Consider the following 23,753-nt stretch of genomic DNA (forward strand, 5'->3'; position numbering starts at 1 on the left):
TGGTGCTTAATGTATGCTGATGATGTCGTGTTAGTAGGAAATAGTGAAAGAGACTTAGAACAAAAACTGGAACAGTGGAGGCAAGTTCTGGAGGAAAAAGGTTTAAAACTTAGTAGGACAAAACAGAGTATTTGGAATGTTCATTTAAAGATGGAGTTACTACAAATAAAATGGTATCTTTGGATGGTGAACTGATTGTAAAAAGCAATAGTTTTAAGTACCGGGGATCGGTATTACAGAGTAATGGAGAAATAGATGGAGATGCATGCAGTAGAATTAGGGCTGGATGGATGAAGTGGAAAGAAGTGAGTGTTGTGTGACAGAAAAATTCCAATGAAGCTGAAGGGAAAATTCTATAAAACAGCCATAAGACCGGCTATGATGTACGGAACTGAATGTTGGGCAGTGAAAAAGAAAGAGGAACAACGAATGCATGTGGCAGAAATGAGAATGCTTAGATGGATGATTGGAGTGACAAAGAAGGATAAAATTAGAAATTAGTATATTAGGGGGAAGTCTACGTGTGACACCAATTGATGCCAAAATGAGAGAGCATAGGTTAAGATGGTTTGGTCATGTTCAACGCCGAGACGTTAATCACCCAATACGAAGAATAGCTGAAGTGCAGATTCCTGGAAGGAGTAGGAGAGAAAGACCAAAGAAGACCTGGGGGGAGACGATAAGGCAGGACATGTTGGTAAAGGGGATTAACATTGATATGACCCAAGATAGAATTGTGTGGAGAAATGCAATTAGGGAAGCCGACCCCGTATAGGGACAAGGCAAAGAGAATGATGATAATTGAGGTTTTAAAAAGGAGATTGGGCCCCAAATTGCACCTATTGGCTGTGCAAACTCTGGTTTATCGCTTCGCTAGTGTTATTTTAAATGTTGACAAGCGCTCCCAAGTATATAAATTCATTAACTGCGCCGATGACGTTATTTTTTTACAACAATTGGCCGTAGGATTTGTGGTTGCATGCTTATTTTCATGTATTTTGCTTTGTTGGTGTTTATTATCAAGCCCATTTTTGTAGCCGCTTCTTTTAGTAGGTACTAAATGCGCCTTTCGTACAGCGTTTTCCGTTCTCCAAACATTTCTCTTCTATTCACAGAGTCATAGGCTGCCTTGTAGTCTATAAATATCTGGTGGGTATCTATTCCAGATTCCAGTGTTTTTTCTAAAATTTGCTCAGGATTGCAATCTGATGAATTGTCGATTTAGAACCTCTCTGAAACCAGCCTAGTATTTTCTTATTATTCGTTCTGCATATGGTACCATATGGCATATTAATGTAGAATATTGTATCTGCATTGAGGACCGTAATTATTCCTCTGCATCCTATTTTGTGTAACATACGAAGTGTATCAATATTTCTTTCTGTAACAGTTTTCGATTTTTGAAGTTATACTTCTTTAGGCGCGATTGAGAGTAAAATTTCATAATACTGCGCGCATGCGCACACAGACAGTATGGCGTTTAGTTGCTGAATCTTTCAAGTTATGTATAAATATATCAGTGCAAGAAAAGGTGTGAAAAGAATATATTAGTGTTTTTAGTAAATATATTTATTATAATTTTTGTGTCTTTGGATTTGTCTTCCTCAGGAGTAAGATGAGTATTATTAAAACATTTTATTGTATATTTATTATACTTGTCTGTTTGTTACCGTGAATTGTCATTAGGTACGTCCGAACCGATACAGACAGTCCTCGTAGCGTATTTGGTATAGCATTCGGCCAGAGATCGAGAGGTCTTGAGTTCGAGTCCGGAGCAATCCTATACATTTTTTTTTTTGAAAGCGGTAAGCACAAAATTAGTTTGGTGTTTAAAAAAATAAAACAAACTGTTTAAAGTATATTTATTTTTAAGAAATCATATAGTAGAAGTATAACTTCTTACGTGCGTACAAAGTACACACACACATTCTTTTTTTTCTTTCCTTAACAGTTTTCCATTCGATGTTTTTTTTATGTGGTTTTTATCTCCTTTGCCATTGTCGCCATATTATTACCATTGTTTCGGCTGTCGTTGATAGCAATTTTGATTTAAGTAGCGTCGCTAGGGAGTAATAAATATGGTAGGGGAGCCCAAGCGGGGATTGTTGCAGTTACTCGAGCGCGTCAGATTATCATACGGGGAGAAACCTGGCACCCGGCAGATGTACCTCTACCATATATTGGCTCTTAACACAGGGGAGTTCGTTAAGGGGGGCCCGAACAAAAAAATATATCCTTAAAAAAACTCAAAATTGTCAGATTAAGATAAGGTAAGTTAAGTACATGCAAAAGAGTGTATATTTCAAAAATCTGACGATATGAGCCGGGCGTAAGGAAATTGGTGAGTCCCAAAGTTTCACAAGAAAAAAGCGGATATTTCGCGAAATGAATGACAGATCGAAAAACTAAAAAATATGTGCAAAATATTTTTTAAAAATCTATCGAATGATACCAAACACGACTTCCCACGGAGAGGGGTGGGGGGTACATTTAATATTTTAAATCCGAATCCTGCGATATTTCGCGAAATGAACATCAGATCGAAAAACTGTAAAATACACTTATTCAATATTTTTCAAAAATCTATCGAATGGCACCAAACACGACCCCCACGGACAGCATGCCGTCCTTTTTTACAATGGCCTGTTCAATTGGCTGTTAAGTTCAGAAAGCTGTTCTTGTTAAAGCTGTTTTCAAAAAGAAAGCTAAAAGAAACAAAATCCAATATTGAGAAGAATCACGAAATAAGAAAACGAAAGATGAATATTAAGAAGAGTTTTTGAGAATAGCGGCACTGAATCAGAAAATGAAAATGATACTAGTAAGAAGATTCAAGAAGACACTAATGGGAAGAAAATAAAAACTTAACAAAATCCAAAACGAAAAGACGGCAAAAAAGAACGTTCCAAGAAAAAGGAAAGGAAACATTGAAAACTAAATAAGGCTCAAAATAAAAAGCCCAGAGAAGAAAAGCTGGAAAGGACAAAAAGAATAAAAACTTTATTATTGTGAAATCAAGTGTGAAGACGATGATGTTTCGTACTCTGAGAGTTCCAATACATTTTGGAGAAAATCTGGACGTGAATTATCGTTGGTATGGTTTTGTTTCCCAATAAAAAAAAAAAGAATGTGTATGTTTTTTGTACGCATGTAAGAAGTTATACTCCTATTATAATGATTTCAACGAAATAAATATACTTTTAACAGTTTATTCTTATTTTATTTAAATATTAAACTAATTTTAATACTTACCACGTTCCAAAAATATTTATTAAAACAATACCAAAAATTAAAAAAAATATATCAATTGTCCGCATTTGAACCCAGGACCTCTCGATCTGTAAACGAATGCCCTACCAATACCCCAGATCGCACTGTTTACGTGGGATCTCGGACATAATGACAAATCTCGGCAACAAATAGACGAAGGAATAAAAATGTTTTAATAATACTTATTATTTTACGCCCAAGGAAGACAAATCCAAAGAAACAAAAATTATAATAAATATATTTACTAAAAACACTAAAATATTCTCTCCACACCTTTTTAGCACTGATACATACATAACTTAAAAGCTTTAGCAAGGAACTCCATACTGCCTGTGTGCGCATGCACCTGGGATAATAAAAATGCACTCCCAATCGCGCCTAAAGCAGTATAACTTCAAAAAAATATGACCATGCGACTATGTCTTTTATGCCGCAGATATGTGTAGGACTTAAAAACATTGATGATTTTATTTGTCATGAATGTGACCAGAATTAGACTTTTAAGTTACTAGCGGACTGAACCTACATACATATTAAGATACAATTTATGATACCAAATGATTAGTCTACATAAGTATATAATTTAAACAAAAGGTTAAGAAAGACCAAAAAACTTATTTAAAGAAACGTTAAATGTCAAGTTTTAGTAAAAATGTTGAATATGTAATTATGTTAACTATGGAATGTTTGAGAATATGTTGAACTTTTGTAAAATAAGAGCCATAACGGCGTTTTTTTTATAATTTAATTTAATTTTGTGCTGTTTTGGTTAATATATCTGTGTTTTAAGCTGCAAAATGATTTTATTTTCCCCTTCAAAAAGCAATGTTCAACGCTCCCCAGACCCCTGTTCAAGTCTCACTAAGGGTGGGGAGAGTTGACACATATCCCATTTTTCATTCAAATATGGGTAACACATTTTAGTTGTACATATACTATCCAACAAGTAATTCTGCATAAGTAAACTTATATAAATAAGGTACTGTTTATTATTATAATTGAATCAATAAGTCTCATTTATAAGAAAATAACATACCTACTTTATTCAAAAAGCGGTTCAACTCTCCCGGACTTCCCCTACATTTAAATCATTTAATTATGTAATTTAACGGTCATTTTACCAATATTTGTCTGGCTAGTTTCCACTACGATGACTTAGAGTGTACACTGATGATGGTCGAATACGACCGAAAACGTTCGTTCTGTGATGTATTTACTAATCCAATTTGGATAATTTTAAATATTTTTTTAAATAAAATTCATATACCCTTTACACTGGAAGACTTTTACTTCTTCAGTAAGTTTTTAACTATGGTATACAGCCAATTATAGGGATTTCCCCTTTAGTGATACATAAAGATCTCGTCACAGATTGTATAATAATATATCAGGATCTCTAACAAAATGACAGGTCTGATAAAATGGTTAAAGTGGATAAGATTTCGTCTTTAGTAAAAATTCAAAAATTTACAGTTCAGAAAGGCTAACCCTAAACGCTTGTAGAATATATTACCTGTAAATATTTGAGATATGATTATATGGATTATATAGAATATGAAAAAGTATAAACCTCATGAAATAGACAATGCTTAAACCAAATGGCGACTAGAAGACAATTATAGTTTAATAACACCCAAAATATCAGACCACTGCAACTGATAATTTAAGAAAAATTCGAGAAGAAACAGCATTATTATTTTAGTACATTATTTGACGGTTCTTGCTGCAAATTTTGAAGAACCGTTTGGATTGACATAAAATTTGGCATACGCATAGCCAACATGTCAAAGAAAAAAGTAATATTGTGCCGATGTGTGCTTTTGCCCTGGGGGTGAGTTTCACCCCTTCTCGTGGGTAAAAAACATACGTTCAAAATATGTCCGAAATTCGATACAATGCCTAATTATAAGCAACTTTTATTCTATAAAGTTTTTTCACTAAGTCAATACTTTTCGAGTTATTTGCGAGTGAATATATTCATTTTTCAGCAAAACAAACACGTTTTTAGACAATTTTTCGCAAATAATTCAAAAAGTAAGTATTTTATCGAAAAATCCATTGTTAGCAAAAGTATAGCTTGTAAAAAAGTGAAAAAAATGGTGTATATATGAAGTCTCCAAACCTAGTAGAAGCAGAGTTATAGCTAAAGAAAAATAGGTTCATATTCGCCAAACTTCAAATAAATATATTTCTACGTGAAATAACCAAAAAATTAAGCACTTTTTGGAAAAAACTCATTACAACTTTTTTAAAGAGTTTAAAAAGCTTTATGTCTATTTTTATAAAAATATATTCTAGCATCAAATGTGAGCAAGTTACGCTCAAAATACAGTTGGTCCGTTTTGATTTGGCATAAAATATCGGGAAAATCACCCACCAATTTTGAAAAAATGCTCTTTTTCAAAATAACTTAAAAATTATTAGTAATACCAAAAATCTCAAGAAGTAATAAAATGTACGCTGTGCTTTTCTGAATATTTTGGACTTTTTGTTTTCCTGTTAGACAAAAATCGGTTATGCTATGGTTGTTCAAAATTTGTATACACTCGGGATTAGTGACTCGAAGCCATTTTAACTAACTACAGCCTTTTCAAAAATAAGCACTTTGAACCGCTGAGACTTACAGATCGTATAAAGAATAAATAAGCAAAGTAACCTGTGAAGCGGTAACGATTAATTTTATTTGATATACTAATTAGGGGGTGCTTTTCGGGATTCTTTTTACCAAAAAATTAAAGGTACCAACAATATTTTGAGCATAACTCACTTACTTTTAAGGTTAGAAGTTTTTTAAAAATCAAAAATAAACCTTTTTTTAAACACTTTAAAAAAGTTGAAATGAGTGTTTCCCGAAAAGTGTTCCGTTTTTTGGTTATTTCTCGATGAAATATTCGATTTGAAATTTGACGAATAAGAACCTGCTTTTCATTAGCTGCAGTTTTGCTTGTACTGGGTCTACAGACTTAGTATATGCACCATTGTTTTCATTTTTTTATAAACTATATTTTTATTAAGAATATTTTTTCGACAAAATACTAACTTTTTGAGTTATTTGCGAAAAACCGTCTAAAAACGTGGTTATTTTGTTTAAAAATGAACAAATTCACTCCCAAATAACTCGAAAAGTATTGACTTGGTGAAAAAACTCTATAGAACAAAAGTTGCTTAGAATTAGTCAGTTTATCGAATGCCCAACTTATTTTGGACATATATTTTTTCACCCCCGAGAAGGGGTGAAACTCGCCCCCGGGGCAAAAGCACACATCGGCACAATATCACTTTTTTTTTTCTTTAACTTATTAGCTATGTGTATGCCAAATTTCATGTCAATCCAAGTGGTTCTTTAAAATATAGAGGTTTTGCAATATTTTACCGTTAAAGAACGTACTATTTTGCCAGTAGTTTGGTTTTACTTCCAGTTTATAAGAAGAAATGTGCCTAAAGTTGATCATATTTTAAGTTTTCTTACGAATATCCACATCTTATTATTTAATATTTTTCATTTTACACAATATTAGCTTATTTGTAAACACATACGCACCTCTCCTTTAGCTACAGCTGCACCCGGAACAAATAGCTCTGGGTAAATGTTGTCCAAATACCATTTAAAACTCTTACATCCTAAATTTTTTCTAAGTTCTTTCCTTTTACTGAGATCTCCATAGTCTCCCTTTTCTCCTCCTATCCTATCGTAATAATATTGGGCGTATTCATCTAACCAAACTTCTGCTAGTCTCACGGAATTTCTACGTAGCACATTTACTCCGCTTCTCCATTTGTAAGGAGATCTTTTTCTAAAAAAAGTTAGTATAGATTAAATTTTTTTTGTAATACAGATAATTCGTAACTTACCTAAAAATGTGTCCAACGTGTGAACATGGAATGATTTCGAGTGTGCCACCGCACATCCAAGTCTTAAAAGATATTTCTAAGTTTTCTCCTCCCCAAATATCAAATCCATCGTCATAAGTACCAAGTTTCTCGAAGAATTCCTGAAAGTACGTGATTGTACCAATATATGCAGACAATACAGAAATAAGGAACAAAAATATCCTGTTCGAGACATAACCCCCTCCAGGCCGAAACCAAATTTTCTGAGTAGTATTGACATCTATAATAATAACCTATATTATGTTTCCTGCAGCCGATTTTGATGATATACATAGTTATAAACAAATGAAGATCAAAAAACGGTAAATTTTCGCTTTTTTCGTCTATTACCAAAAAGTTAAGCATTTTAAACAAATTTGAGAGTAAGAAACTCATAAATCTTATAAAAAACTTCAATATGGCGTTCGCTAAATATGTCTATCCTTATTGGTTGCTTAGAAAATTGCAAAATAAATAATAAATTTTGAGTTTTTATAAATATTCATAACTTATGTAAAAACTAAATTAGAACTTTCTTATTACACGGAATGCTGAAACTTCTGGTTTATACCCTAAATTTCAAAGCAATCGGTCAAATAGTTTAAAAGTTATTTAATTTGTTTATCCCAAATTAATTTTTTTTTTGCAACACTACAAGTCAGAAAATGATGAAGTTACAGTAATACCTTGGATAATTTATGAAAGAAGAAGATTTACACTATTAATTTAATTAAGTAAAAATGACAAAAAATGATTCTAAATATTGCAAAATTATTTTGCAAGAACATGTGAATTAAAAAAAGGGGGGGCTAACTTCGTCCCTAATTGTCCTAGGACAATTGTTTTTCTTTCTAAATGTGTATAAAAATTCAGTCTTTCTAAATATGAAAAAATAATTTTTCTACGGGCAACGGTTAAAAAGTTATTCTAATTGTTTATAAGTAAATGTAAATTTAAAAATCGACATGTTTTTGCAAAATAATTTTACACTGCTTAAAATTACTTTTTGTCATTTTTTTTTAATTAAGCTAATAGTATAAATGTTCTTCTTTCATAAACTGTCCGAAGTATTACTGTAATCTCATAATTTTCTGACTTTGGTGTTGCAAAAAAAATAAATTTGGGATAAACAAATTAAATAACTTTTAAACTATTTGACCAACTGCTTTGAAATTTAAAATAATAATTTAAGCACAAGAAGTTTCAGCATTCCGTGTAATAAGAAGGTTCTAACTTAATTTTTACATAAGTATGTATGTATCGGTTTTAGAACGTCTTTCGACGTTGTCTGATGCCTAACTTCCACGTCCTTCTATCATCCCATTGGCCATCTCTAAGATCCCCTTGCACTCATTGCTTTGGTTACCCCTTCTTTCCATGTCTTTTTGGGTCTTCCTCGTTTTTTGCGGTTTGGTGGTACCCACTGCATGATCTTTTTGGGCAATCTTGTGTCTTCCATTCTTTGAACATGACCATACCAAATCAACTGTTTCCTCTCAATGTCTGTTGTTAAGTAACCATCTATTCCAATTTGTCGTCTTACTTCCTCATTTCGAACTCTTTCCCTACGGGATATACCTAACGATCTTCTAAACACATCCATTTCTACAGCTTCTAATTTTTTCCTGTTGTTCTCGGTTATTCTCCAAGTTTCTGCTCCGTAAAGTAGGCTGCTTTTAATAAGTGTTTCATAGATATTGTATTTTCGCTGTATTCCTATTTCGGAGCTCCAAAGTATTCCATTTAGGCAGCCAATTTGGGATAAACAAATTAAATAACTTTTAAACTATTTGACCAATTGCTTTGAAATTTAAAATAATAATTTAAGCACAAGAAGTCTCAGCATTCCGTGTAATAAGAAGGTTCTAACTTAATTTTTACATAAGTTATGAACATTTATAAAATCTCAAAATTTATGACTTATTTTGCAATTTTCTAAGCAACAAATAAGGATAGACATATTCAGCGAACGCCATATTGAAGTTTTTTAGTAATAGACGAAACAAGCGAAAATTTATCGTTTTTTGATCTTCATTTGTTTATATCATCAAAATCGGCTGCAGGAAACATATAGGTTATTAATATAGATGTCCAGATGTCCATACTACTCAAAAAATTTGGTTTCGACCTGGAGGGGGATTTGTCACGAGAAAAATCTTATTTCTCTGGACTAAAAGTACGTGATTGATTGTAGCAATATATGCAGACAGAAATGTATTACTCGACAATAAAAGTCGGAAAAATATAATGAATTATTTAATTTTTAAATTTTAAGCAATAATTTAAAAAAACAGGACATACTTTCTCAAGGGTATTTACAGTAACTAAAGGTTTGAGACAAGGATGCTGTCTTTCCCCTACCATATTCAAAATATATATCCAAGAAGAACTACACCAGCGGAGACAAAAATGTGCGGGGTGTGTAGATGGGGGAGAAGTTGGTAAATTACATGGTAGTTTTTTAACGTTTTTCGTTAATATTTCTAAAATTATGCTTTAGCGTAAACAATGTTCTATACAAAAATGTTCTACATACAATTTACAACAAAAAAGGTCCGATACATAATTGTTATAAAATCAACGGTTCCACAGTTACAGAGGGTGCAAAGTGAAGGTTTTCGATACTTTTTATAGTTTTTGGGCAATTTATAATATTATTACTGATGAAAGAAATTTTCTTTAACAAGATTGTGTTTTGTAAATAAAATTTGCTATTTTAGTGGCCGATGGTATGTTGGTGATAAGCCCTTGAAGAAACGTCAACCTCACCACCCAAAATCATCATCAATTGCACAAAAAATATAAAAAGTATCGAAAATTTGTTTTAAAATTTATGTAGAATATTTTTGTATAGAACATTGTTTACGCTAAAGCATAGTTTTAGAAATACTGACGAAAAACTTAAAAACCTACTAATTTACCGACTTCACCCCCATCTCAGTGGAAAAAGAGCGTCATATCTCAAAAAAGTCAAAAATGAGAACAGTAGATACATTTCTCTACTTTATTGTTAATTTTGTTAGCAAGAGCAACAATCAATTCCACGCTTTTCCTCAATCCTTAATTTCAAAAAAGTTTTTTCACTATGTTACTTAAGAAAATACACTAAGAAAATATACTAAATATATACTTCATCTAAGATTTGCCGGCATATTAATGTATGTTTCATGGACCTTAAGAAGGCATTTGACAGGGTTAAATTATTGAATTATATGACGTTATATATGTTAAATAATTAAATTATATGACGTTATCCCTTTATTATTAAAGTTGAAGTAGAAGAAGAACTAGCTGACCCAATTGAAGCTGGCAATGGGATGAGACAGGGGGATTCCCTGAGTCCTCTATTGTTCAACCAGATCATGGATGAAATAATAAAAAAGTAAGAACTGAAATAGGATACCAAATGGGAGAAAATCAACTTGAAATAATCTGCTATGCAGACGACGCCGACGCAATACCTACTAATCTCTCAAAGTAAAGATGATTTACAACGTATGCTGCACCAATTTAATTTAACCGCTAGAAATTATAACATGTTAGTTTCACCAAAAAAGACCAAAAGCATATATTATAACAGCAAATCTGCTAAGATGGAACTTCGATCTGGAGGGTCAGATAATAGAACAAGTCATGGAGTTTAAATATCTAGGCATCACACTATCTACACTACAATCACAAATCACAATAAAGATGTAAGTACTATAAATAAACAAACCAAGACACGTTGAATGTTACGAGGAGCACTCCCGAATCATAATTTACAGTTGTATATACTATATACATTATAAATCCCAAATCATGATTTACAAAGTTTATACATTGTAAATCATGATTCGGGAGTGTTTCTCATAACATTCAACGTGTCTTGGTTTGTTTATTTCTAGTGCATCTTTATTGTGATTTTAGTATAGCTACCGAAAGCTCGAAACAGAAGTTGCAGGTTGTTTGAATGAAACAATATCATCATCGGCCCATAGTCGTCCACTGCTGAACATAGGCCTCCTCGAAAAACTTCCATTCAGATCTATCCTGCGCTGCTTCAATTCAGTTGGTACAAATCCTCTTTATGTCGTCAGTCTAGGGTTACCATAATTTATTAAGGCCAAATCCGGACAGGAGTAATCCAAGCGGTTGTAGAAAATGTAGAATGTGAATTTGACTGTGTTGCTACCTTTACATTGTACATACCTATAGTCCTGACGGACTGACGGTCAGTCCATCTTGTGGGTGGTCTTCCCGGGTTTCGTCTATCCGCTCTCGGTCTCCACTCCAATATTTTTTTGGTCCACCTATCATCTCTCATTCTGGCGACGTGTCCTGCTACTTCCATTTAATTTTGGCAATGTGTTTTATAATGTCTTCTACACCAATTCTTCTAGGAATTTCTTCGTTTCTTACCCTATCTCTTAACCTTATGCCCAACAATGATCTTTCCATTCTACGTTGCGTCACTTGTAGTTTTCGTGCAGATGTCCTTGTTGGAGTAAGTGTCTCTGCGCCATATGTAGGACACATTGATTAAATACTCTTCTTTTTAAGCTGATAGGTATATGTATCACCTTTAAAAATATCACGTAGTCTTCCATATACTGCACATCCCAGAGTTATTCTTCTTAGCAGCTCAGAAGTTTGATTGTCTCTGCTAATTTTTACCGTATGTCCAAATTTTTTTACTGAATGAAACAATATGGAGAAATAAAAATATCGAAAAATGAAAGGCAGAATTTACAAAACAGTCATCAGGCTAATAATCACATACGCTTCGGAAACACGACCTTATACAGAGAGGACAAAAAGTATGCTAGAAACAGCAGATATGAAAACTATTCGAAAAATCGATGGTAAGACACTACGGGATAGAGCTAGAAGTGCAGATATACAACGGAGATACAAGGTGGACAACGTTAATAACTGGGTAAAAAACAGAAGAGTAGAATGGAACGACCACGTAAGCCAAATGGTAACAAATAGGTCACTCGATCACTTGATACTCTCTCGATCCATGGTACTTTCAATAACCGCCGGTACAACCACAACTCAAAATAATCCAAACGTGACATGGTTGTTGCATTTAAAGTCCATTTTTGAACTCCGTTCAACAGTGTAGACAGTACGGAGCATTTTGACCACCTTCAGGATTCCATTGATCGTTTAGCCAGGCTCCAGAAAAAAACCCATATGGCGAAGAAAAAAGTGCTCGTTCACCATGACAATTAGGCTTACACTTCCGCCATCGTCATGGCCAAATTGGTCGAATTGGGCTACGAACTGCCTTCCCATCCACCGTATTCTCCAGATTCGGCCCCGTGCGACTTCTTTTTGTTTCCTTTAAGTCGAATGAGAAGGTGATCGCCACCACGGAAGCCTATTTTGCAGACCTCGAGAAACCGTATTTTTCAGACGGGTTAAGTTAAAGAAATTGGAGTATCTATGGGTCAAGTGTATCGGACTAAAAGGAGACTGTTGAGAAATAAATCGCCTATTTTGAAAATTTTTTAATCGAAAATATAGTGGATCGAAGGTAGACTATTTTACTATTTATAAAGTAGAAATGCGTTCTTCTTTTTCGTTTTTTTCGGTTTGGTAATTTATTAATTGGTATTCATTGGTTATTTTTAAAATTTTATAAAGCTGATTTTATTACAATGACCGATACGAATTTAAAAAGTTTTGTTATAAAAACAATCCCTTACCTTATCTATACTAAACAGTCCTCCTGCCATCGTAGGACTCCAAACAGGCTCGGCAGTGTTCTTGTGCCTCTTCTTTTCGTGTTCAGGAACTGCATGCCAGTTGAACTGTAGGTTCCAATCGAATCCACCGACGTTAACGCCAGAACTATCGTGGTAGTGATACTCTAATGTGGAATCGTCGATTACGTCGATAACAGGACACACTACGGTTGTGGAATCTCTCGCTATTCTATCCAAAAGCGGTTCTAACCATCCCACGGTACATTCACAATGCGAATCGAGGTAGGTTAAGACTTTGCCATTAGCATGTTTGGCACCTGAAAATGTTCAAAGTTTTAAATAAATGAATGAAGTAAAAAACAGACGTACTCTCAATCATTTATTGTAACTTCCGACGACCGGTTTCGCTCTCTACAGTATGCAGAGCATCTTCAGGTCAACGGTTACAAGTCACTAAATGCTACAAATAAAAACCAGAGTTAGAACAATGGTTGTAAAAGATGCTAAAGATCCATAAGATCAAGCCAATCTTGAACAACATACATAAAAGTAGTTAAAACAGCAGACAAATACATATGCATGTACACTCGGGGGCGGCAACGAACGTCCCCAAGCTGACACACATGCAGATGTATATCGTCTGTAATCATGCAATGATAACGTGTCGTACTTACATTCGGCTACAAGTAATGTAAGTACGACACGTTATCATTGTATGATTACAGACGACATACATCTGCATGTGTTTGTCAGATGTATGTCGTCTGTAATCATGCAATGATAACGTGTCGTACTTACATTCGGCTACAAGGAATGTAAGTACGACACGTTATCATTGCATGATTACAGACGACATACATCTGCATGTGTTTGTCAGCTAGGGGACGTTTGTTGCCGCCCCCGAGTGTACATGCCTATATGTATTTGTCTACTGGCTTAACTAATTTTATGTATGTTGTTCAATATTGGCTTGATCTTATGGATCTTTAGCATCTTTTACAACCAGACATTGTTCTAACTCTGGTTTTTATTTGTAGCGTTTAGTGACTTGTACCCGTTGACCTGGGCCGTTGAGAGCGAAACCGGTCGTCGGAAGTTACAATAAATGATTGAGAGTACGTTTGTTTTTATACTTCATTCAAAATGAACTCTCACATGCAACCCATTCAACAGTTTTAAATAAATACACACATCCAAATGGCCTAGGGCAGTGGTTTTCAATCTTTTTGAGTCATGTACCACAAAATACTTTTTATTATTTTTGGTACCACCTAACTGAAATAATTATCTAGCTAGGTAATATAATTAACTATAATAGTGGCGCTGATTTTGGCTGTTTTTGTATTTTGTGTACCATCGCAAATAGTGATATGTACCACCAGTGGACCAGTGGTAAATGTACCACATATTGAGAACCGCTGGTCTAGGGGACAAAGTAATCAAAGAATAATTAAATGGTAATTTGACAATTTATTTGGAAAATATTGAAATTCGACAAATCTGGACGCTGCTTAACGATACATTATGAAGAACACAATAACCGGTCGTTTTACACAGAGGGTTTAAAAAATTGAAAAAAAAAAGATTAAAAAAACTCTCAACTAAAATATAAAACTAAAGTCATAGGCTCTTGTTAGCAGAGTGTATGACCACCCTACTATTAATGGCAGCTTGTCATCGATCTGGTATAATTCTTATCAAATTGTCAATATTGTCTTGCTCAATTTGTTGCGATTGCTTTTACATACAGTTTAGCAGCTGTTCCCTTGTCTAGAACACCAATTTCTGCTGTTGTACAGATCTTTTTAGCATATCTCAAATGTGCTCGATTGGATTCAAGTCAGGGTATTGAGCAGGCAAGGGAAATATCTGAATATGGTTCGGCTTTAAAAAATTTCTCACGATTTTTGCAACACGCGGACGTGCATTGTCGTGGATCAGCAAAAAACTTCCTACGAATTGTGCAGCATATTGACGAGCAATAGGTTCAAGAATATGATGTCTATATTAATTTGCTGATAAAAATCCTTCAATATGAACGAGATCAGTTTGAAAACCTATTAAAACTCCAGCCTAAACTAACGAAGTTAATCTTTAATATCTCTGTCAACTGCCAACTTCTTAGGGCCGGTTTCACAATCTGTGGTTAACCCTAGCGGTCAACTAACCTTTACCCACAGTCTAACTGACAGTTGCTGTTTCACAACCACAGATTCAATCATGGTTAGTTGACCGTAAGTTTTGTTTTATTTTTCTTATGTTGGTAGGAAATTATGGACAATAATCACCAGAAATAACATTTTTATGGAAGAATTATCAAATCAGCTGATCAGTCAGATGAGTTTCGATTGATTTTTATTAGGATAAATTCAATAAATTGTTATATTTCTGTATGACTATTAATTTGTTGTATATATATTTTTTAAGGATTTTATATTTAGTTGTGGAGTTTATTTTGCAGATTAAGGAAAAATAAATGTGTGTATATGTGTGGTTAGGATATTCAGTCAGACTTGTAGTTGATTTGCATAATCATATTTTTGATGTTGATTCTTGCTACCTTGCTTTAAAAATTCATATATTTTAACATACCTCCTATGGGATTAATAAAATTTGATACATGATGGTTGCATCTTAGATTTTGGACCATAAAAATTACTATGCAAAACTTTTTTGAAGTATCTTTTTTTCGTAAAATTAATATTAAAAATCCTTCCCATACGTGGCCAACTAAAGTACACACACTGTATATTACATGCACATTATACATTTTAAGTTTTGTTTAAGAATAATATTTGTTTTGAGGTCTTTCGCCAATATTGTTAAAATTAAGTTGTTAATATAAAAACATGTAGCAAGCAAGAGACTATAGTATGTATTAATAATTACTCCAGGAAGCAAATCATTTAAAAATTGAACAATTATTGGCCGCTGAAATGCTAAACGCATTTAAGTAAGTACATCATATAAATTCATATCTGTAATTAATAATTTACGTGTATACACCCTGTCCTGTCAATAAAACGAAATTAGGTTAGGATAACCTCTGGTTAAGAGCTTAACCATCACTCCAAGCTCTGGTTAAAAATTCTGTCGGTTAACCACAACTTCGCCGTTGACCTGATATTGTGAAACACATATTTCGGGGTAACTTCTGGTTATCTCTTAACCACAAGTTAACTTCGACTTGTGAAACCGGCCGTTAAACAGTTTGCAAGCCAATTATAGCCGAACAAATAATTGTATTCATAAAATACATTGTGAATGCGAACAATTTTATTTAGGTGAAACATCAAGACCATTAAACGTTAGAATAAGTGAACATCAGTCATATTAAAAATAGAGAATTTGATAGATCTCAAATATGTCAACACGCATGGGACAATGAACATAGAGTTCAGTGGAAAGATTCAAGTATAGTCCTGTGTCGTGTTGATACTTGTATGTATACACCGTTCTTAGGCGTCAACGCCCTTCGGTAGGGATCTATGGAGGAGTATCACCAAGCCGGAAGCCCTTATCCCTTCCCGTACCGCTCCTCCATAGGTCGATCAGACGCCAGTTTATTCCAGACCAAGCCGTAGACTCTATTGTGTTTTATACTACGGCGTTGGCCTTTTATAAATTTCATGACCTAGCTGAGGCTCGAACCAGCGACCGCAAATCGCAAATCCACTAAACTTGTCGATCGACTGAGCCCCAGCTAACTGGACCGTCAAGACCGACCGTGTTGATACTTAAGGGACGGTAAAAAGGGCCAACTCTCGAACTTGGGAAAAACACTGAATCTACACTATACTTTTATTTAAAGATACAACGTCCATAAGCGTAGGGTTTAAGGAGGTGTTGTTTTACGGGGTAGTCGTTCAGACACCCATCTCGAGCAATGCTAACTATAATAATAATCTCTACTTAACCCCTCCTAGGGCTTTTTATATCTTCCTTTATCTTGGGCTTTTAAATTAAATTATACGTGAGTAACGATTCTTATTCGCAAGGTTACCCAAACAAACTACATCAATTTGCTACATTATCAACCTTCGCTTTGTTTGTTATTACAGAAACAACACCTCTTTAACGACCTACGTATGTTTAAATTATATACATTTTAGGATACATATTATATTATAAAGTCAGGGTTTTTCTCTTACTGTACACCTCCCATCGGAAAAAAAATGAAAGCAATGGAAAACCTTTGCGCTTCATTTTTCCGTCCGCCCGTTTGGTGTTAAATATATACATATATAGCTCGTTTCTTCCGTTTTACGATAAAACCAAACATGAACAAAAAAAACCTTTACAATTATTAGTTCCGTACGTATTAAGTAGTCTTCTTTCTATTCTCACTTAGTCACTTTTCACTTTACACTCTGCGCTATTGTACTCTCGCTACTACTCCCAATATATCTGGAATCTCTTCAAGCTACTACTCCCAATATCTCTGGAATCGATTACCCTTTTCGTTATTAGCTGTGGTACCTCCGCCATGTCGCCTCAGCTGTCCTGGTTTAAAGGGTACGGGTCTCCATGTCGTCTCAGCTGTCCTGGTTCAAAGGGCACGGATCGCCATGTCGTGTTGGTACTTAAGGGACGGTAAAAAGGGGTAGTCGTTCAGACACCCATCTCGAGCAATGCTAACTATAATAATAATCTCTACTTAACCCCTCCTAAGGCTTTTTATATCTTCCTTTATTAAGACTTTAAACTTAGATTATACGTGAGTAACGATTCTTATTGCCAAGGTTATCCAAACAAACTACATCAATTTGCTATATTATCAACCTTCGCTTTGTTTGTTATTACAGAAACAACACCTCTTTAACGACCTACTTATATTTAAATTATAGACATTTTAGGATACATAATATTATATTATAAAGTAAGGGTTTTTTCCCTTACTGTACACCTGAAACAAACAGATAGTAAAAAGAGAAAAATCAAAGAAGCGGCTCTAATTATGCTAAATGAAACCAATTGTTAGTGCAGCGGATATGTGAAACAATTGTGCATTTAATGATAGAAGCATATAATTTGGACCACACATTCTACACATACAGGGTGTCCCGAAAAGATTGGTCATAAATTATACCACACATTCTGGGGTCAAAAATAGTTCGATTGAACCTAACTTACCTTAGTACAAATGTGCTCATAAAAAAAGTTATAGCCCTTTGAAGTTACAAAATGAAAATCGATTTTTTTCAATATATCGAAAACTATTAGAGATTTTTTATTGAAAATGGACATGGGGCATTCTTATGGCAGGAATATCTTAAAACAAAATTATAGTGAAATTTGTCCACCCCATAAAAATTTTATGGGGGTTTTGTTCCCTTAAACCCCCCAAACTTTTATGTACGTTCCAATTAATTCATTATTGTGGTACCATTAGTTCAACACAACGTTTCTAAAACTTTTTTGCCTCTTGGTATTTTTTATATAAGCCAGTTTTTATCGGGATACGGCTTCTTTTTTAATATGTTTACATAAAATTTTTATGGGGCTTTTGTTCCTTTAAACCCCCCAAATGTTTGTGTACGTTCCAATTAAACTATTATTGTGGTACCATTAGGTAAACACAGTGTTTTTAAAACTTTTTTGCCTCTTAGTCTTTTTTGATGTCACCTTTTATCGAGATGTTTCTTCTTTTTCAAAATATACCTAATGATGTAAATCATAAATAAATTTTCAGATTGTTAACAGCTCTCTATAATCGTACTTAACCATATACAAATATGTGGTGGATTCGACAAATATTCAAAATATCTCGATAAACACTGGCTTATCGAAAAAGTACTAGGAGGCAAAAAAGTTTTAAAAATATTGTGTTTACCTAATAGTGCAACAATAATAATTTAATTGGAACGTACACAAAAGTTTGGGGGGGTTTAAGGAAACAAAACCCCCATAAAATTTTTATGGGGTGCACAAATTTCACTTAAATTTTTTTTTTAAGATGTTGCTACTATAAGAATTCCCCATGTCGATTTTCAATAAAAAATCTCTAAGAGTTTTCGATATATGAAAAAAATCCATTTTCATTTGTAACTTCAAAGGGCTGTAACTTTTTTTGTGTGCACTATTGTATATAGGTAAGTGAGGTTCAATCAACCTATTTTTGACCCCAGAATCTGTGGTATAATTTATGACCAATCTTTTCGGGACACCCTGTATAAACGTTCAAATTTAGATGAGAGGCTTTTACAAAAATGGCGGGGATTCAAAATGGCGACTATACATATGTGACTAATAGCACGATAACTTTTGAACGAGACTTCAGATTTCAACCAAATTTGGTATATAGGTTCTTTTTTTGATGTATAAGATCGAGGTCTTGAACCAGAAGAATCGGTTTACCAGAAGTTGTGTTTTTCCTGGTTTTTATGTAAAAATATGCTGTTTTTTTTTTCAATTCTTTCACCCTGTATGTATTAATTTTTCAAACAGTTAAGAGCACACAGTAGCGATCAACAGGTAGCAACAAACGCGGTCCAAGATTGCGAAAGTTCTGCGAGCTTTCAAAAGTGAGGCAACAGTGCGTCATTAATTCGACACTGACAGTGACGTTTATACTATCAAAAACAATAATTTTTATACACATAGGCCCGAAATGTTGCCAAGTCAGTGACGTTCGATTTCTTGTTATAAAAAATCGATTTTTAGTAGTTCCAATGTGACACAAAATCTAGGCACGGGATAAAAAAGTTTATTTGAAGAAAATGTATTTTTTTGTCTTTCTTAATGGCGGTACAGGCTCCTTTTTTCAATATTTTATTTAGTTATAGAGTAATTTCCACATACTAACATATTTCTGAAATTGGGCTCTGTACCGCCATTCTTTATTATATTACGAATGTGTGTACCAAATATCTCGACAAAATATTCAAAACTAGAGCCGCAATCTTGGAACGCGTTTGTTGCTACCTGTTGATCGCTACTGTTTGCTCTTAATAACGCCATTGAAAAGAGCGTAAAATATTTTTTAGGAAATATTTTTAACTTTTTAGTTATGTTAATTACCATTAAATAAATGCAAAACGTATCTTCACATGTACCTATATGCGGCAGATTCGTGCAAATATTATAAGAATTATTGTGCATTTAATGGTAGAAGCATATAATTTAGACCAGCGGTTCTCAATCTGTGGTACATGTACCACTGGTGGTACATATCATTATTTGCGGTGGTACACAAAACGCAAAACTGTCAAAATCACCACTATTACAGTTAATTAGATTACCTATCTAGATAGGTAGTTATTTCAGTTAGGTGGTACCAAAAATATTAAAAAGTATTTTGTGGTACATGACTCAAAAAGATTGAGAACCACTGATTTAGACCACATATACTACACATATAAAGGTTCAAATTTAAATACGAGGCCATCTCAGTTTTTGTTCCTTTTACAAAAATGGCGGGCATTCAAAATGGCGACTATACATATGTGACTAATAGCACGATAACTTTTGAACGATATAACAGATTTCAATCAAATTTGGTATATAAGTTCTTTTTTGATAAATAATATCGAGGTGTTGAACCGGAAGAATCGGTTTAAAAGAATTTTTAGTTTTTACTGTTTTTTTTTATGTAAAAATATGTTGTTTCTTTTTAAATTCTTTCACCCTGTATATATAACTTTTCAAAAAGGTAATACCGCTATTGAAAAAGTGTGTAATTATATTTTTTAGGAAATATTTTTAACTTTTCAGTTGTGTTAATTACCATTTAATAAATGCATAATGTATGTTCACATGTACCTATGGGCGGCAGATTCATTTTGAATACCCGCCATTTTTGTAAAAGACTAAATCTGAGATGGCCTCATATCTAAATTTGAATCTTTGTATGTATAGTATGTGTGGTCCAAATTATATGCTTCTACCATTTAATGCACAATAATTCTTATATTATTATTTGCACGAATCTGCCGCACATAGGTACCTACATGTGAAGATACGTTATGGTAATTAATATAACTAAAGAGTTCAAAATATTTCCTAAAAAATATTTTTACGCTCTTTTCAACGCCGGTATTAACTTTTTAAAAACTTAGCATATACAGGGTGAAAGAATCGAAAGAGAAACAACATATTTTTACATACAAAAAAACAGTAAAAACACAAATTCTGGTAAACCGATTCTTCCGGTTCAACACCTCGATATTATTCATCAAAAAAAGAACCTATATACCAAATTTGGATGAAATCTGTTATCTCGTTCAAAAGTTATCGTGCTATTAGTCACATATGTATAGTCGCCATTTTGAATGCCCGCCATTTTTGTAAAAGGAACAAAAACTGAGATGACCTCGTATCTAAATTTGAACCTCTATATGTGGTCCAAATTATATGCTTCTACCATTAAATGCACAATAATTCTTATAATATTTGCACGAATCTGACACATATAGGTACATGTGAAGATAGGTTTTGCATTTATTAAATGGTAATTAACATAACTAAAAAGTTCAAAATATTTCCTAAAAAATATTTTTACGCTCTTTTTAATGGCCGTATTAACTTTTTGAAAAATTAATACGTACAGGGTGAAAGAATTGAAAAAAAAACAACATATTTTTACATAAAAAACCAGGAAAAACACAACTTCTGGTAAACCTATCCTTCCAGTTCAATATCTCGATCTTATACATCAACAAAAGAACCTATATACCAAATTTGGTTGAAATCTGTTATCTCGTTCAAAAATTATCGTGCTATTAGTCACATATGTATAGTCGCCATTTTGAATCCCCGCCATTTTTGTAAAAGACAAAATCTGAGATGGCCTCCCATCTAAATTTGAACGTTTATATGTGTAGAATATGTGGTCCAAATTATATGCTTCTATCATTAAATGCACAATTCTTATAATATTTGCACGAATCTGCCGCACTATGTGTTGCAAATTCCTCGGTAGAATGCAGTAGGATGTGGTTACCCATACTAAAAGAGGAAGTCAATAGAAAGAAAATACCACGAACCACGATTAGTAAGTCAATAACATATCGAGGATAGTACATAATTTATATTTTAATATTATTTATATATCTATGTATTATTATATTTATAGTTTAAAATAACATACATATAAAATCAGAATTTGGTATTAGTTTTGAAAGTAAACGAAGAGGTCATGAGGTTTTTTCCTCGTTTTTCCTGGTTATTTACTATGGAATCACTAACACGATAATTTTACTGTCACCATTGCACGTCTTTTTAAAGACAGATATATTTTTTTGTGACGGATATTCTTGAGTTAACGTTGATTTCATGTAATCGAATGAACTATCTTTCAATAAAGTCGTCCCAGGGATGCAACTCATGAATATTGGCAATATCATTTCAAAGTCTTCTACTTTAAAATGTGTATGTATAGGTATGTATATCTTAATTGCCGATATGAATGAGACAGATTAAATTAAATTATTACAAGAATTTTTTTACCAAGCACAAACATTTTTGTTTAATTTTTTATTATTTTGTATTTTGATAACGACGTCCGAGGTGTAAGTCGAAACGTCGATAAAATAATATTTTAAGTTAAATTGTGGCTTATTTCCCAATTAGAATAGTAAATTACATAAATGCCACAAAGAAATAGCTTTAGAACAATATTATTCAAATGAGAGAACTATGATTAATTTATCAGTACAAATAATCAGTATTATGTTATGATGTGTAATTACATGCACTCAAGAAGAATGATTCGAAAAAGAAACGTTTGAATTCTATATACTCGTCTATGACAACATAATACTGTTTTCATGTCCGAACCATAATTTTCTCTTCCTCTTTCTTTTTCTATATCAGATTTTTATTATTTATATCTGTTTTGACATAAATACCAACACGTTAAGATAAATGAAGAGAAAATAGAAGGGTGTTGTTACCTATTAAAAAACAAATACTGATGTTGCAAATGAAGTATTCTTTTATTACTCACCTAATAATCGAGCCCTAATTAATCCCTCTCTCTTTTGCGCCCTTACAATTTTCACCTTCGGTTCATCTTTCCAATAATCCTCTAATTGCTTTTTGGTGTGCGGCATGTCCGAATAATCGTCTACGAGGATAACTTCTTCAATGAGATCTCTAGGAGACCTATCCAACACCGTATGAACGGTCCTAAGTAGCACCGACCATGCTTCGTTGTGGAAACAGATGATAACGGATGTGGAGGGAAGCTTGCTGACGTCGAGGAAACGTCCATCTTCTTTACACCTAAAACAATAATTTTTATTGAGATATCAAACCCAGATTTGTTTTTTGAGTTGAAATAATCGAGACCAATCACTTTTGTGTTAAAAAAATGCTAAAGACATATCCGTCTTGTTATTATCAAGAATCTCTCGATAAGAGAGGGCGTTGTTACTAGCCTATTTTTATTTTGTTATGTTGGTAAACTCTTCATATGAACGTGTGTGAACCAAGTGGCTTTCATTTCAATTTGTCAATTCATTCTTTGTTTACAAGCCACTTAGTATCGACGTGGCACAGATTTTCAACGAAAACTTTTCGTTTATAAATTCGTAAAGTCTGTGTGTTATTGCGTTGCCGCTCCTGAAATAGATAGAGCAGATTTATCGATTTTCTTATGTAATTTTGTCTTCTGAATCCAAATCTGAAAACGGCATTTCGATATCTCTAACCCTTTTCGAGATAATCGACCTCAAAGTCTAAAATGTGACGTCACAATAATTTTATTTTCTGCTGACACACTAACCGTCAGCTGAAATCGTTGCTAGTAAGTAGACTAGTTTTTTAATCTGAATTTGTCAAGCCAAGCATAGGTTATTTACATTTGAGTTTGACACTTCGTGAATGTCAAACTAAGTTTTAAATGAAGTATTAATAAAATATCAACGACATTTGATAGTGAATCTAATTATTATATAAAATAAATAAGGTGTTCAA

The 23,753-nt window shown here is 33.4% G+C and overlaps 1 protein-coding gene across 5 annotated transcripts in view; it reads right to left on the minus strand.

Annotated features, from left to right (window-relative positions):
* Window positions 1-23,753, minus strand: part of LOC114332128 (putative polypeptide N-acetylgalactosaminyltransferase 9) — a 602,804-nt gene that overhangs the window by 22,240 nt on the left and 556,811 nt on the right. For all 5 annotated transcript variants that reach the window (XM_050646835.1, XM_050646836.1, XM_050646837.1 and 2 more), the window contains 4 exons: window positions 22,783-23,060; window positions 12,837-13,153; window positions 7,123-7,262; window positions 6,812-7,064 (listed from right to left, as the gene is read on the minus strand). In XM_050646835.1, coding sequence (XP_050502792.1) covers window positions 6,812-7,064; window positions 7,123-7,262; window positions 12,837-13,153; window positions 22,783-23,060 — 988 coding nt within the window. The remainder of the gene's footprint in view (window positions 1-6,811; window positions 7,065-7,122; window positions 7,263-12,836; window positions 13,154-22,782; window positions 23,061-23,753) is intronic.

The sequence above is a fragment of the Diabrotica virgifera genome, chromosome 3, assembly GCF_917563875.1.
Source record: "Diabrotica virgifera virgifera chromosome 3, PGI_DIABVI_V3a".
Taxonomy (NCBI): domain Eukaryota; kingdom Metazoa; phylum Arthropoda; class Insecta; order Coleoptera; family Chrysomelidae; genus Diabrotica; species Diabrotica virgifera.